The 17082-nt window shown below is 39.5% G+C and overlaps 1 protein-coding gene across 2 annotated transcripts in view; it reads right to left on the bottom strand.

Annotated features, from left to right (window-relative positions):
- SNX7 (sorting nexin 7) overlaps nt 1–10838 on the bottom strand; it is a 101614-nt gene extending 90776 nt beyond the window's left edge. The window contains exon 1 of one of the 2 annotated variants that reach the window (XM_059900353.1): nt 10614–10838. In XM_059900353.1, coding sequence (XP_059756336.1) covers nt 10614–10793 — 180 coding nt within the window. In that variant the 5' untranslated portion in view covers nt 10794–10838. Of the gene's footprint in view, nt 1–10116; nt 10170–10613 lie in introns of those variants that run through there. The other variant, XM_059900362.1, reaches the window with a different exon arrangement.
- Nucleotides 10839–17082: the final 6244 nt, after the last annotated feature.

Here is a 17082-nt window from a genome sequence, read left to right as displayed (position 1 = left end):
ATTTGTTTTAAATTCTATTTGGTCTAGTAACCTGATTGGAAAGACCAATACAATACAAACTGAATTTACTGAAAACAGATGATTGGAAAATTACTGCAATAACTGTGTCCATATATATGAAAAAAGGCACAGGCCATATCATTCATTAATGTTTCTATTCCATTAACATTTAGAGTTCCTACTCTTCTACCTTCAAGGAGTTTAATTTATTGGAGATAAACAAGCAATTAAGATTTTAGAGACGAGAAACAAATACCTCTTTATAAGGCAAATTGTATTAAGTATTCTGAGATTCAAAACAGTATTATGGGGAGCACAGAGTGGGAAGAAATTAATTCTAGCTGGAGAATGAAGAAGCTCTTAGGGGAGAAGTCGCTTTACAACGGGCCGTAAATAACAGAAAGGATTTTGTTTTGTTGACCCAACAGTATATTGTAAGGTGCAAATAAATCATTGAGGAATCCTGTTAAAATACAGATTCTGATTCATTGGTTCTGGAGTGGATTCTGAAACTGCATTTTTAACAAGCTCCCAGGTGATCCAATAGATTCATGGAACATACTTTGAGTACTAAGGCACGCGCGCCAGAGAGAGGTGAGAGGAGCCACGGTGTAGCCTAATCACCAAGATCCTTCAATGACACAATGTGACAGTATGTTCTTTATGTTCAGAGCTGGGTGCTCTGGAAACATCAGTTTTCTGTGAGCACACAGGACAGACTACAGGCAAAACATCACAAGAAAGAAGACCTTGTGTGGCTATTTTAATGGTTCTCAAATGTAAACACATTTGGGGTTTGGGGTTGGAGCAGTGGGAACGAGAAGAAGGTACTAATTCTAGAGATACCAAGAAGATAAAAACAACTGGGACATTTCAGATATGCAGGGGGCAGGGAAAGTGAGTGAAAGGGATAAACAGAAGGTAAGACCTAGTATTTTATCCTAGATATCTAAGAAATCGTCACATCATTAGCAGAGAATCAGATGGAAAAGATAACAGGTGTGGGAAGAGAAATATAAGAATTAGGGAATGGAGAAACATAGTTCAGTTTGGGAATGAAACTGTAGGGATGAGGTGAGGGGATGAGTAGGACCACCTAATTAAGGCTTTCCATTGCTCCTGTGGTTAAGTTTAGCATGCTAAAATTTCATTTCCCTCTTAATAGCGGGAAGGGACAGTGCAACTGTCACACCCTCTTCTCCTCTGGGACAGTTAGTCATCCAGCTTGTGCCAGAGCATTTTTAGTGACAAAATTTATGGCCTAGCTGAGTAATCCCTTTCATTTTGGAACCTTCAATTAGAAAACTATTCCATAAATTGACCTAAAACTGATCTCCACATACTCTTAACCTAGTGGTTCTACTTTTGCCCTTCAAAACTATAAACATTTAATCCACCTAGATCATAACAACTCTTCATAAAGGTTGTTAAAAGAATCAGCCCAAGTCTTTTCCAAGCTAAACTACATTTTGTTCTTCCCAGCCTTCCTTCACAGTTGCCAGGACATATCATCAGTGAATCCCTTAGTTTATTCTCCTTCATGATAGCAAATGCATGGCAAGACTGTTACTATTGCAGCCCTCCCCACTCCTTGTGCCAATGGAAGACAGTGCTGATGGATCCAAGCCCTCTTTCTGCTAAGCCCAGACTAGATCTAAGGCTCTATCTCAAAACAGCATTCCAAGGATCAGGGCACTGGTATCCATAGATGATATAATATCCCTTTGCCATTTTCTGACACAGACTATCAACTCCCCCTTTAAAATACAGAGGGTGGAATGGAACTTAAGTTGCACGAACAGTTCAAATTATAGTACAATTAATACTCCATATGACCTTGAAAATATGTTGTTTGTTCAGATTCAATAGGTACCTTGTCATTTGGGTATATTGCTCATTCAGTCACTGAAAATCACTAGGAATGTTTGTACATAAAATGGTCTTATACAAGGTCTCTCCAAACTTATCCTGCAAGTTCCTTGTTGGTTTTTTGTTTTTTTATAAATTTATTTTTATTTATTTTTGGCTGCACTGGGTCTTCGTTGTTGTGTGCGGGCTTTCTCTAGTTGTAGCGACCGGGGGTTGCTCAGCAGTTGTGGCGCAGGGGCTCAGCCGCTCCGCAGCATGTGGGATCCTCCAGGGCCAGGTCCCGAACCCGAACCCGCGTCCCCTGCACTGGCAGGCAGATTCCCAACCAATGCGCCACCAGGGAAGTCCCTCCTTGTTGGTTTTAATTCTATTGTTGACCATATATGCTCATTCATCAGGAGAACTTGAGGATTTTTCATCTTCTTTCTACTTCACTCACCTACTCTTCCTCCTCTGGGAGGAATATAAGAATACTTAACATCTAAGAGGGCTGTGATGGTAGTGGAGCTTCTAGTGGGAGGAATCCTGGATCAGCCCTATTTTCCTTTACTTTATCGGTTCCTCTTTTTTTTAACCATCGAAATGGTAAAACCCACTGAGGTAGGATCAGTATGAAGGTCAGAGAAAGGGGAACACATGACTTGCCTGCTTTAATCTTGTATTCTAGGTTTTAAGTGAGACAACTGAGAATGCATACACACATACACTACATATATACATACACAGAAACATTCACTATGCTTACACACTCTACATGCACACACATACATATGTGTGTGTATACATACACATTCATATATGCCCACACTACACACATGCGTACATATGTAAATACTGTGTGTGTGTTTTATATATTTCTGTACAGATTACCAAGGTAGGAAACCACTCATTGATTCAAGGATATTTCTTGAGTAATCATAATCCAAGCTAGTAATAAAATATTAATTTGGTTAGAATTGTACTCCTCAAACTGGTAGCTACTAGCCACAGGTGGCTACTTAAATTTAAATGTAAATTAATTCAAATTAAATACAATTAAATGTTCAGTTCCTCAGATGTACTAGTTTACAATTCAAGCGCGCAAACGGCACATGTGGCCAGTGGCTGCCACATTAAACAGACAGAGCTGGAATATGTCCATCACTGTCGTTCTTTTTGTACAGCAGGATCCTACAAGGGCTGTGCATAACTGATCAACATTCAAGAGGGTTTACTAAGGGCCAGGCACTATTTATAAGCTCTTTACATTTAGTAAGTCATTTAATCCTCATATTTATTATTTGCCCTCATTTTATGGATGAAAAGTCTGAGGCATTGAGAGGTTAAGTAACTTGCCAAAGGAAATAAAGCTAGTAAGCAGTGGAGACAGGATTTCACACACAGGCAGTGTAGCTACAGAGTCTCTGCTCCTAAATACTAAGCTTATGTCTTGCTATATTTTAATTTACAGTAATGAGTAGAGCTTCCCTCAAGACTTTACATTTATCCCAATTAAATTTCATAGTCTGCTTTTAAACCCAGTATTCCAATTTATCAAAACTCTGGAAGACTGATTATGTTATACAGACTAGTAGCTTTTGGTACAGTTTCCACTGTTGTATAACAAACCATCCCAGGACAATTTGTTTTTATATTTTATTATGAACATTGGTTTACTGGGTCAAGAATTCTGACAGGATACAGCAGAAATGGGTTGTTTCTCCTCCATTATATGTGTGGCCTCAGCTGAGATCTGATGCCTCAATGCTGGGGGCTGACATCATGTTAGACATCTTCACTCACAAGTTAGTCATTTAATGCTGGTGGTGCCTGAGACTTCAGCTGAGGCTGCTGATTGGAATATTTACGTGTAGTCTCTCAATGTAGCCTGGGCTTCCTCACAATATGGAGGCCTTAGGTTGCATGTCTTACATGGCAAAAAGCGCACTGTCCCACTGAAAAAAATCAGAGCCTGAATTTCCTTTTATGATTTGGCACTGGAAGTTGCACAGCACCATTTCTACCATACCCTACTGGTCAAAGCAGTCACAATCCTAGCCAGATTCAATGAGTGGGGCATAGATCCCACCTCTTGATAGGAAGGTGGCAGGTCACATTATAGAAGAGCATATAGGATGGGAGGTGGTGATGTGGCTGTCTTTAACTAGTTATTCTCCACACTTTTGTAGTATTATGTATTATGCTGGTTATTCTCTCTTTTCACCCCCACCCTTCCAGCTCTCATCCATCTATTCTCTGTCCCTTATGAGACTGACCCCTATGGATGCCATCACCTGAGCAGCTTGCTTAGTGGGGGCCAGAAGCAGAGATCCAAGAACAGGAGAAGACGAGCTCAGGGAATATACCCCCATTTCCTCCCTGCTTTGGCGCCACACTTCAGGCAGTGGCACATTTCTAGCTACATCTCTGTGTAAACACAGCTCATGTGGAAATGGCCCCTTCTCCACAGCTCCAACTCTCACTGGGTTCCAGCAACACTATTTCCATCTCTCTTCCCTTTAGAACTAGGGGTGCTAAAGGCTTTTTGCTACTGCAAGTCTCTAAGTGCTTCAGTATCCTGTCTTTGTTCCTGAAACTTGCCCAAAATGCTATAAATAAATAGTCCTTGCATTAAACTCTCTTCATTTAAATCATGGAAGAGAATTCTGATTCTTATCATGGCCATGAATAATAGATGCAAACAATAGGAACTAAATAAAGATGGTTCAGACAACAAATGTGAAAAATTAATAACCAGACTTCCAATATCTTCTTCTAAGTATTTGAGAGAATTGTTGAATAGTATAATTGTCCCTCCATCACTACACTGAATTGCCAGATTGATAGAGATCATATATATATATATATATATATATATATATATCTACATATTGATATATATATGAGCTGGTTGTCTCCACAACCATAGCTCATTATTCTTTCAAAAATATCCTTTTCCACAAAAATATAAGTGATTCCTTCAAAAGCTTGTTCAAATAAACATATACATTGTTATATTTCTGATTTACCATAAAAACAATCTTAGTTTTCCACCATTCTTATTAAAAATGATCACCTCCTTCTTTTCAAAGTGTTTATACTAAATATACTAAGTAGTTCTGTTGCTTTGATAGCTTTACCAGAGCTTGAAATTAAGCCTACTTGTCTATCCCTTCCAGAACTTCCTTTCTTCCCCATTATTTTTGAAAAGAATTTTTACCTATTTCTAGCTTTTGAGCACCAAGCCTGCATACCATGATTTCTCAAAGTCGACTAGTGGTGATGAGGATAATTACATCTGTAAATTCCCTGATTATCCTAAATGATATAGATCTCACTTTATGGTCCTGAATACCATTTAAAAGACCAATAATAAGAGCTATACTTTACTGAGTAACAAATAAGTATCTCAGTGTTTCACTATGACCTGTTTACCTACGCTCTGTTTCAACAGCTGTTTCTTCTACACATTACAGTATTTAATTTTTAAAAAGGCAATTTATTTTAATATATTATTTTTCCCCAAAAGGAAGAACTTTTTCTTTTAAATGTAGACAAGTTTGCTCCTTTTCTCTAGGTAAATTTTTGCAAGCCTCATCTCATTTTGGCCCAGTTCTAAAACAATTATTACACTATTGTTACACTTTTTATCCTTTTTCTTTTCCTTTTTTCAAATTATCACTTATGTTCTCCTACCTTCCACATCTGTTCTTGTTCTTTTAAGTCAATATCCTCTGCATTCCCTGTGCTCTATTGAGAGTTGGCATCATTTTCTCTTAACTGGATTATCTGAAAACTCAGAACAATACTTTGTTTTACTTTGTTTACATCTCTCTTGATTTATACTGTCATTTAGAGTTTCTGTCACATCTTCCAACCGGACTCCAAGACTGTGATAACAACAACTGAATCTTGCATTTCTTTTTTCCAAAGAATCCTTAGCACAGAATCTTACACAAAAATACTTAACATGTATTTACCAGGTACTTGTAAAGTACTGTGAGAAAAAAAGGAATAATTATAAGCCAAAGAGCCTACTCTTTAAAAAGCTTCTGACCTGCAAATGTATACTGATAAACCACATTAACAAAATGAAGGATAAAGATCATATGATCATCTCAAAAGATACAGAAAAAGCATGTGATAAAATTTAACATCCATTTATGATAAAAACTCTCAACAAAGTGGGTAGAACATAGAGGGAACATACCTCAACATAATAAAGGCCATAACAAAGCCATAGCTAACATATACAGTGGTGAAAAACTGAAAGCTTTTCCTCTAAAATCAAGAACAACACAAGGTTGCCCTTATTCAACACAGTATTGAGAGTCTTAGCCATAGCAATCAGACAAAAAGAGGTAAAAGTCATCCAAATTGAAAAGGAAGAAGTAAAACTATCACTGTTTGCAGATGACAGGATACTATATATAGAGAACCCTAAAGATGCCCCCCCAAAAAAACTATTAGAACTAATAAATGAACTCATTAAAGTTGCAGGATACAAAAATCAACATACAGAAATCTGTTGTGTTTCTATACACTAATAATGAACTATCAGAGAAATTAAGAAGATAATTCCACTTACAATTACTACAAAAAAAATACCTAGGAATAAATTTAACCAAAGAGATGAAAGAACTATACTTTGAAAAGTATATGACACTGATTAAAGAAATTGAAGACAATACCATGCTCATGGGTTGGAAGAATTAATATTGTTAAAATTTCCATACTATCCAAAGCAATCTACAGGTTCAGGGCAAGCCCTATCAAAATACCAATGGCATTCTCCACAGAACTGGAACAAATAATCCTAAAATTTGTATGGAACCACAAAAGACCTTGAATAGGCAATTCAATCTTAAGAAAGAAGAAGAAAGCTGGAGGTATCATGCTCCATGGTTTCAAACTATGCTACAAAGCTACAGTAATCAAAATAGTATGGTACTGGCACAAAAACAGACATATATATCAATGGAAAAGAACAGAAAGCCCAGGAATAAATCCATGCTTATATGGTCAATTAATTTATGAAAAGGGGGCCAAGAATATATAGTGGGGAAAAGAGAGTCTGTTCAATAGATGGTGATGGGAAAACTGGACAGCTACATGCAAAAGAATGAAACTGGACCACTTTCTTATACCAAAAAAAGAAGTAAACTCAAAATGGATTAAAGACTTAAATGTAAGACCTGAAACCATAAACTCCTAAAAGAAAACAAAAGCAGTTGCTCTTTGACATCGGTCTTATTAATATTTTGGGGGATCCGTCTCCTCAGACAAGGGCAACAAAAGCAAAACTAAACAAATGGGACTACATCAAACTAAGAAGCTTCTGCACAGCAAAGAAAGCCATCAACAAAATGAAAAGGCAACCTACTGAATGGGACAAGTTATTTGCAAGTGACACATCTGATAAGGGTGTTAATATCAAAAAATATATATAAAGAACTCATACAACTCAATAAAAAATTAACAATCACAGAAAAGAAAATAAACAAAACAAAAAAGAACAAACAATCCAATTAAAAAATGGGTAGAAGAACTGAATAGACAATTTTCCAAGGAAGACATACAGATGGCCAGAAGACAAATGAAAAGAATGCTCAACATCACTAATCACTAGGGAAATGCAAATCAAAACCATAATATGATATCACCTCAAACCTATCCAAATGGCTATTATCAAATGAACAACAAAAAACAAGTGTTGGTGAAAATGTGGAGAAAAGGGAACCCTTGTGCACTGCTGATGGGAATGTAAATTGGTGCAGTCACTATGGAAAACAGTATGAAAGTTTCTCAAAAAATTAAGAATAGAACTGCCATATGATCCAGCAATCCCTCTTCTGAGTATTTATCTGAAGAAGTGAAAACACTAATTTGAAAAGATGTATGCACCCTATGTTCACTGCAGCATTATTTACAACAGCCAAAATATGGAAGCAACCTAAGTGTCCATTGATAGATGAATAGACAAAGAGATGTTGTGTATATGTACACAATTGAGTATTACTCGGCCATAAAAAAGAATAAAATCTTGCCACCTGCAACAACATGGATGGACCCAAAGGATATTATGCTAAGTGAAATAAGTCAGACAGAAAAAGACAAATACTTTATGATTTCATTTATATGTAGAATCTAAAAAAACAGAACAAATGAACAAACAAAACAAAACAGAAGCAAAACTCAAAGATACAAACTGGTAGTTTGGGGGAGGGAGGAGGAAATAGGTTGGGGGGATTAAGAAGTGCAAACTTCCAGTTATAAAACAACTAAGTCACAGGTATGTAATGTACAGTGTAGAGAATATAGTCAATAATATTGCAGTAACTTTATAATGGTGACAGATGGTTACTAGACTTATCATGGTGATCAATTCATAATGTATATAAATGTCAAATCACTATGCCATACACCTGAAACTAATATAATATTGTATATCAACTATATTTCCATCAAGAAAAGAGAAAAAGAAAGAGCTTCTGGACGGGGGCACGGTATATATATATTCATAAATAATCTAAGGAAATAAGAAACTACAATTGTAAATATAAACTGAATATGAAAATGGTCAATCTCAAAGTACTAAAGGGTAAAGTTAGTACACTTTGGTAGTAATGGTTGATACCATCTTAGGGTAGGCTGGACAGTGGCAGGGTTCTACAGAGGAGCAGACTAAAAAGGGAGTAGTAGAGAGAGTAGGCCAAATGAAGACAACTTTCTTAAATTTGCTTGTCTACCTGTGGTTAATGGTTGAAAAATTCAACTTACTGAAATAGAAGCAGGCAGGGCCCATACACTTGGATCCACCCTGCTTGCTAGTGCTGTATAACTACATGTGTTGGACACTTAGAAAAAGTTAAGACCCTCTTCTATAGAAACCAGCCATACAGATTAAGGTAAAGATACAATATTGCACATTATTATATGCCCTGCTTAATAAAGCAGAGGTTAAGTATGGTGCTACAGCTTACATCCTTTTAAAACAGGACACAAAATTACAAACACAAAATTAGGTGGAAAAACAATTTTTTTATTTAGAATGGGAAAAGAAATCTCAACAACTGATTGGAGCCATAGAGTTCTAGATTCCTTTCTTCTGAGATAGCTTTAGGCAATTCACCAGAAACGCCTACTTAGAAATGCTTCTGGCTACAACCTGTCACTCCCTTTCCACCTAGAACCTGTACAACTCCCAGTAACTTACAACATTTTACAGAGGCCTAAGCCAACAAACAGCCCAAGCTTAAATTTCATTAACTTCACCTAAAATCCACCTCTGACTACAGAGGCTCATTAAAACAGTGATTCTCAGTAGAGGCTAGGACACTGAGAATCTGGGGAAAGAGAAACCACATGACAAATTTAAACCATCCCAGATGATTCTGATATGCAATTGCCACTCCCTACATTCTCCCCGTACCCCCCGGCCAGAAGATTCACAGTGCAGGGTCCCATACACTAATACCATAGCCTAATGGTATCTTAGAAGGCAATATAAACAAGAACTGGCCAATTGTCCTTGATCTGAACATAAAATATGTGTGGAACATAAAAGTGTAAACTTTTTACAAGTGAACATAAAATAATTCCATTGTTTTACAATTTAAACACATTGAAAGGTCAAGTGACTTCATCAAGGGTACAAAACTGATACTCTCTCTGAACCTCCCAAATACAACTGTTCCTACCATTTCATTTAATCCTGAAGGAAAAAAAAGGGGGAGTTTTACATATTCCTCTTTGGGGTCAGAGTATGCTTGTTCACTTTCCAACTTCTTTCCCAGAATAAAGCAGTGGTGAAGTTTGTTGGCTTTACTTAACAGCTCGAGATAACATTTACCTACTGTACAGCCTTCTTAGTAATTAATACAATGTTCCCATCTCAACTCAAGTCTTCTGCCAACAGCAACGAGAGAAAATGCAGTGGCATTGAACGGCCCCGCAAGAATGGTATTTTTCTTTTCCAAAAAAAAAAAAAAAAAAAAATTACAACCACCAGCCTACACGCACAAGTCTGCCAGTAACACTTGTCAATTTCTCTCCAACTATCCTACAAGTTCAGAGGGCCCTTTGGTCCTCGATTTCCCCAGGTAACGTTTAAAAACGAAAGCGCTGTCTGTGGGTTGGGTAGCAGGAGCTGACTATCTGAAAAACCCTGAGCTCCGCAGCGCAGGAGCTTCCCCGTTGGACACACGAACCGTTTTCTCCTGAAGAGGGATTCCCTCACGCCTCTTCCCACTAGACTTTGAGACTCACCTCCGGCGCCACCCAAGTCTCCAATCCACAACCAGCAACAACACTAAATCAAGAATAATTTCTCTAGACTCGGGTAATTTCGCTTCCAGAGTTCAGGGCTGGCTGCGCCTGAAAAGAAGCTGCCAGGGGCGGGGGCACTTTTGGGCCACTGCCTCCCGGGTTCGGGCACTGTCACTGGAAATTTCCGCGTCCAAGAAGGGAAGAGGAGAAAAGGGGGAAATAGCACAACTTTGCGGACTCCACGAAGCCACGGCCCTGCCAAACATAAGGTCAAAGTGCAGACGAGGGAGCGGCTGCTATTCTGGACCCGCCGGGACGCAGCCCCGGAGCCGGCGAGCCGCCAGGCGGGGTCGGGCAGCTGGGGGAGACCCACCCTGCCCCGGCTCCGAATCTCCAGCGGGGCCGAGCGAGCGCGCTGGGGCGGCCGCCGCACGGCGGGGCCATCTCCGGGAGTTGACTTGGAACTTTCCCGGGACGCGCCGCCGCGCCGCCCTCACCTTACTGAACACCTCCAGGTCGTCCTCGTCTTCGTCCAGATCCAGCACCTCGGCCTGCAGGAGGGCGGAGGAGCCGCTGCTGCCGGAGAGGGGGGCGTCGCCCCCCGGACTCTCCCCGCCGGCGCCCCCAGCCGGGAGGCCCGAGGAGCGCGCCTGAGGTGCCCGGCACTCGCCCTCCATCCCGAGAGTGCGCGCCCCGCCGGCCGCCGCAGCCAGCCCGGCTCCCCCGAGCGTGCCCATTGGCTCCCGCGCATCCTGCGCCTCCCCGGCCAGCCCCGCTCCAGCCCCACGTCCGCTGCGCAGACGCGGAACTGCCAGGGCGAACGCGGGGCCCGGGCTCATCCCCACTTGGCTTGGGGCCTGCCGGAGGCGGAGGGGTGGGACTCTCGGACTCTGGCTAGGGTGGGGCCAGGGACGCTGTCCCCTGAAGGTAGGAAGGGGGCGTCCTCGTGCGCACCTGGCAGCGGGGCTACCCTGCGAGCGCTTCCACGGGGGCGGGGGTCTGGGCAGAAGCGACGGAGCGAACCATGAACTTCAGAGCATCCACAGCGGGGCTGGAAAGCAGCCGACCCATCTCGCCAAGAGAAAAAGCCAATACTGTATTTCCTGTATTTTAATGGTTGCCTTTTTTTCTTGGTTGTGGATTTCGAGTCCGTCTTTTACTAAGGCCAATGCAAAACCTCCTCTGTTTTGTAATTGATTTTTGACCCAGTGACCGGACTGTGTGGTCATTTCACTGTCAAGCCAGGGAAGTTGGATTTAAAAACTATTTTCAGACACTTTCAAATGTATCTTTATTCCTGGAGGTCATCCTGAAGTTAATGAGCAAGAATGTTACTAAGAGTCGAGGACAGCGAGCAGGACTGGACATTGACACCAAGAAATAATCTTCAGTCCTTACGCTGCCAATGCAAAACTAATTATTTAGTTGTTCACTGCTTATTATTTTTTAAAAAAAACTAAATTCCAAAAATAATGGATAATTGAATGCAAATTGATATATTTGGAACTATCTTCAGGTTTTATTACTTACTCGTCTCAGCCCCAGCTCTTTTCTCCCATCAGCCAGGAAAGAACATCTAAGAACTTTGCACATAGAGAAGAGGCTAATTCAGACTTAATTTCCAAAACCTCTTCTGGCAAAATGTTTAGCCTGATGTTTAAAGCTATTACCTTTGGGAAAAAAAGACGTATGTAAGAGAATTTCTCTTTCCAATTAGAGAACAAGGCCTTAATAATATGTTCCCTCTTAACCGTTCATACTGGTTTCAGTTCCTGAACGCACTTATTCAGTCAAGCTGGTCTCTCTGCGGGGTGAATATCCAGGCTCCTTCCTATGCTTTATAGTTCCTGTACCCAAAATGCCATCTCGTGCCTGTCCTTCAGGAATTAACTATAATCCCATGTCTTTCAGGAAGACTTTCTGATTGACACAGTCTGTTCCCAATTTAGCATTTAATTTTATTTCATGCTATAGATTGTATTTATTTCATGTAAATGCCTTACATTCCTTAGTAAATTATAACATTTTAAGCTTAGGGATCACATTATTTATTAATAAACCACAGTAGTAGATGTACTCACTTAAAAAGGCTCTCTGCTAGGGTATACAAAAAATACAAGTTATTAAAAGGCTATTTTTTTCTCTCTAAGCTCATTCTGCCTAGTGAGGAAGATTCAAGTTTTTCGAATTGCAGCCTGAACCAGGAAATTCTTAAGGATACTGTGACTCACAGAATTGCCAGAAAGCGTAGAGACAGGCTCAGAAAATGGGCAGAACAAACCAAGACTATAGAGCTTGTATCACAGCCACACCCATGCCACAGAACTAATAGCGCAGACATTGCTGCCACCATTACTGAGCACCAGATGCCACACCCCTTCCACGTACTGCCATTGACAGTGATGTCACTGGACTCCAGGTGCTGACACCAACATCAGTACCACAGCTGCCTCTGAGAACTGCCTTTGCTATCACTACCACAAAAGTACCCACAGTCCTGTTTCTCTGTTTTAATTATTCTAGTTTCAAAACCCTGAAGGGTAGATCTGCTTGACCCACCTGGCTAGGTCCCACAGAGATTTCGAAGGCAAATTAGATTTCTAAGAATAGAAAGGCCATATTGATACCGGTCAGCCAAAAAAAAAGGAAAAAAAACCCTTACTATTATTCATTCCTTTGGCCGCCCAACATTAAAATCACATTTGTTCACATACTTTTTTTTTTTTTCCATTCCTGCTAAATATAGTTCAGCTATGCCTCAAACACCTGGGAATATAGTTCTCAGCTCCCCAAAGGAAGAAAATCCAAACGTAATCATTATTTGTGCAGCTCCAAGTCTAATATGTCTATTCCTCCTGTAGTTCTGCTGTAATTCTGTTGATATTTTATAATCGATGGACTAAATTTTTGAATTTGACATCCAACTTGCCATGCCTACTTATTCAGTCGTATGAAAAAATACTAAATTGCCACATAACAGTCCCAGATTCCCATTAAATGGGATCATCACTGGCTTCTTTAATGGAAGAGTTCTTATTTGGGTGCTAAATTCTCTCAATCGTCGTAGTCCAAAACTTCAAGTACAGGTATAATATTAAGAGAAGCCCTACCCAGTCCTGTCCCTTGGTTTTTGGACTCTTATTCTGATTAATATCATATATTAATTTTGGGTTCTGAGCATACACATCTTGTCAAAAAGCTCCCTCTCTCCCACACTTTCCAGATAGGATCTCCTGAGACCATAACTGAGTGTTTAATATGCCAGTCAACCATCCATAAAGTCAGCTGTTTCTGGTAATGGGACTCATGATAAGACAAGTCACCCCATGGGCATTGCCCAATGGCTTTATTTCCTTTGCTGGAGGTGATTTAATTGATAAGAAAAAAAAAATGTTATGTGCGAAATCTGATGGGAAATAAACCAGTCAGTAAGTTCATGGATGATCGTGTTGGCAGAAATTTGTTGAGCAGGAAAAGCAAACCAAGTGTATCTTTTCCATTAAGGACAAATCATGACATCCTCCAGATTATGTGGCTGCAAGAGGACCAGGAGTAGTTGTGGCAAGTTGAGGTTTAATAACTTACCCAAGGTAAGTAATAAGGGGTAAGTAATTTAAGGCTCCCTGAAAGGAAGTGTTATAGATGTTGCCTTAAAAAAATAGAAGAGAGGATTTATAAGGATACTTGGGTATTCTTGGTTCTTAGAATTTAGCAGAATAGATAATTCTACAATCCTGCCACTAAACATACTGACAAACTATAACTAGAATCTTTTAAATGCATGGATGAGCTTTCAAGGAAGTTAATTGACTTCCAGGGGCAAGAAACAAAGTAAGCTTAAGTGAGAGAATGACACTAAACATTTGAGCTGATACTCTGCCGGCCCCCAGGGTGGGATGGTAGGATTGGCCTAAATAATCTAAAAGTGTGAGTTTGAATTATCATGAAAGAATAATGGAAATGGAAATTTGTAAAATATTCAGTTAATAATAAAACTCTTCTGGATCAGCCTAGGCTCAAAGTGGGAGAGATCTCTCCCCTCAAAATCCTAACCATGGTTCAGGAAGTCACAATTCAAAAAACTACAAGTGACCCTGGTTGAACGATATATCCCTGGGATATCTGGCACAAGTAAATACAAAATCTCTTCAACCCACTTCTGGCAGAGCCACTACGGATAAAGCTATACTGCAGATTAGATCACAATCCAAATGAAAAACATTGAAGGAAATGGTCTACCATGTGCCAGAATTACTATACAAAACTATTAAAAGGATTAGAGCCTCAAAGAACTTTAAACAATATGCCAAAAATATAAATTATTTAATAAAAAGAATAAAAATAACAAGATGTTACAAAAAAAAAAAAAAAAGAACCAAAAATCCAAAAATGAAAAAACACAATCATTGTGCTGATGGTTGATTATTTTGCCTTTTCACTTCAAATTGGCTCTTGTTACCTGCTGTGTAATAATTGTGCTGGGTCTTATAAATATTTCTCCTTTGCTACCCAGCATGATGTTAAGCCTTGTCAGTAGAAGGCCTGGAAGAACACTGGAGGAGGAAGGGCCTGTTTTCCTGTTTCAGGTGTGCTCTCTTACTAGTGTCCTGCAGAAAGCTCTTTTTTTCTCCTTTGTTCAGCCCTTGCATAGTTTCTCTAGTGTAAGGTTCCCGCAGGGCACAACTTTTTATGATGTTTGAGCAAACTCATGCAGCTACGGAGGCATAGTCTAGAGACCCAGATATTGTGGGCCTGTCCCCTGTCCAGGTTGCTGCACCCCATATCCTCTCCTCAGTCCAGGACATGGACACACACCAGGGACACTGGAGGTCAGCCATCCCCTAACCTTTGTCCTGAACAGCCAGCCCAGAGCTGACCCAATCTGAGCTGTTCATGGAAGTGCACTAACCTCCTGGAGAGGGGGGCCTCTCAAGCTCCTGGTTCCAACAGTGTCCAGTAGATTCTCCTGGTACCTAACAAGTTCTGAGGCTCAGCACTTCCCAGAGGGTAGATTTCCAGCAGGTCCCACTACTGAGCTACTTCATTGACTTCTCCAACATTCAGGAAGCCAAGGTGGTATTCTTTCCAATGGCATCTGCATCTCAGCCATAGAAGGAAGGCTTTTCCTTGGGTACTTATCTCAGCCCTAGGGGTAGTGACCATATCTTATATCTGCTATTCCTGGATTCTTTAGAATTCTTTTTAACTCTCACTAGCCAATTCCTCCTTACTCCAAGCCCCTGTTAATAAAGCTTTATATTAAACTTTCCCTATTCAAATGACTATGTGGTCCTATCTCCTGACCAAACAATACAGAATTGGTACCAGGAATGGTCCCAGGAAAAAAAACGTGCAAAAATGGCATTCTGGAACTGTCCTTAGAACCAGTTGACTGAGGAAGAAAACTCCTGAGCCTGGTTTACCGAGTGGTCTTCATGATATGTTAGTATTGCTTGAAAGTAACAGCTGCAGCACTATAGCCCCCCTCACTCAAGGGTAAACCTGAGGACAGTGGTAAAAGAAAATCCTCCTAGTGATCAGAACTTCAAGTGTGACATTTAGTCATCTACTATCTCTGGAGTGAGAAATGTCCAAAAATATAGGTCTATATTAATTTATGGGTAGCTGCAAATGGTTTGGTTGGAATAGTGAAGGATTTGAAAGGAACCATATTCAAAAATTGATGAAAAGGGAGCTTAAGGAAGAAGAAGTATGTGGATGGACTTTTCAGAATGGGCACAGACTGTGGAGATATTAGTGAATGCTAAATGCCTACCAGAGGACCATTACTGCAGAGGAGGTTCGTAATGATCAGGTAAATAAAATTACCAACTCTGGAGCTGTCAGTCATCCTTTCTTCCTAGCCATCACATTCCTTGCTTAATGGGCCCATAAACTAAGTGACTATGGTAGCAGAGATGGAATCCATACATGGGCTCAGTCGTTTCACTAGGAAGCAGTTCTATGGAGCTCCTCATACAACCATTCTGGAAGTTGTCTCTAATGCTCACTTTCTATAAATAACAAAACATCTAGAAAATTGCTCAGAGCTAGAGTAGCTTTTACTCCTTTTCATTATGATGCAGAATTTGGAAGATACGATTTTTGTAATGCAGTGTGATCCCAGGGAAAACTTTTATTTCTTTAATTTTTCTTAATTAAAATTGCATTTTTGTTTCAAAAAGAAACTTGTCACACAATTTCCTTAGGACTGGAACTTAGTATCAACACTTTGGCCTGGAGAAATATTTTAAATGATCTATGTTAGATACAGTTTACAGAAATTAAACAGTTCTTGTTTAAAAAATTAACTCTTTAAAATACCCCGGCTATAAATAACAATGATGCCAAATAAATATATAGAAGAGGGATAAATAAATAAGTGCATTAAAACTCCCACATTTAATATCTTTAGGAAAAAGAGAAAAATTTGTAGTGAATTATTAATATACTTTGAGAACAGAGGCAACAGTGTTGAATATTTATAAGTATTAAACAGCAATTTTAACCTTGACCTTATCCTTTTGAAAAAATTGCAGTTATTATTATGAGACTGAATATTGCTCCAAACATGTTATGTAAATGTTTGATCTTATACAGTAGAACTTTTTTTTTTTTTAAAGATAAGAAGACTTTAATATGTAGAAGTCTCAGATAAAAACGTTTCTCTCTCTTTTGAATGGTTATATCACTCTTTGAAGGTAGAAACCTTGGCATATCGTCTTTCATAAGAATCTAGAGAGTATTTGTTAGCTGTTGAACTATTGTTAGTATTGTTGTATTGTTACTATTAGTATTGTTAGTATTAGTATTGTACTATTAGTATTGTTAGTATTGTTACTATTGTTACTATTTTTAGTATTGTTAGCTGTTAAAATGTTGAACTTGCATATCAAATGCCATTGATGCATATGGCACTGGGATAGTAGCATACTCCTCCCATTCTTGGTAATGCCATCTACTTAC

This window comes from Balaenoptera ricei, chromosome 1 (assembly GCF_028023285.1).
Source record: "Balaenoptera ricei isolate mBalRic1 chromosome 1, mBalRic1.hap2, whole genome shotgun sequence".
NCBI classification, from domain to species: Eukaryota; Metazoa; Chordata; class Mammalia; order Artiodactyla; family Balaenopteridae; genus Balaenoptera; species Balaenoptera ricei.
The sequence above is the reverse complement of the archived record's forward strand: the minus strand, read 5'-3'. Positions and strand labels throughout refer to the sequence as shown.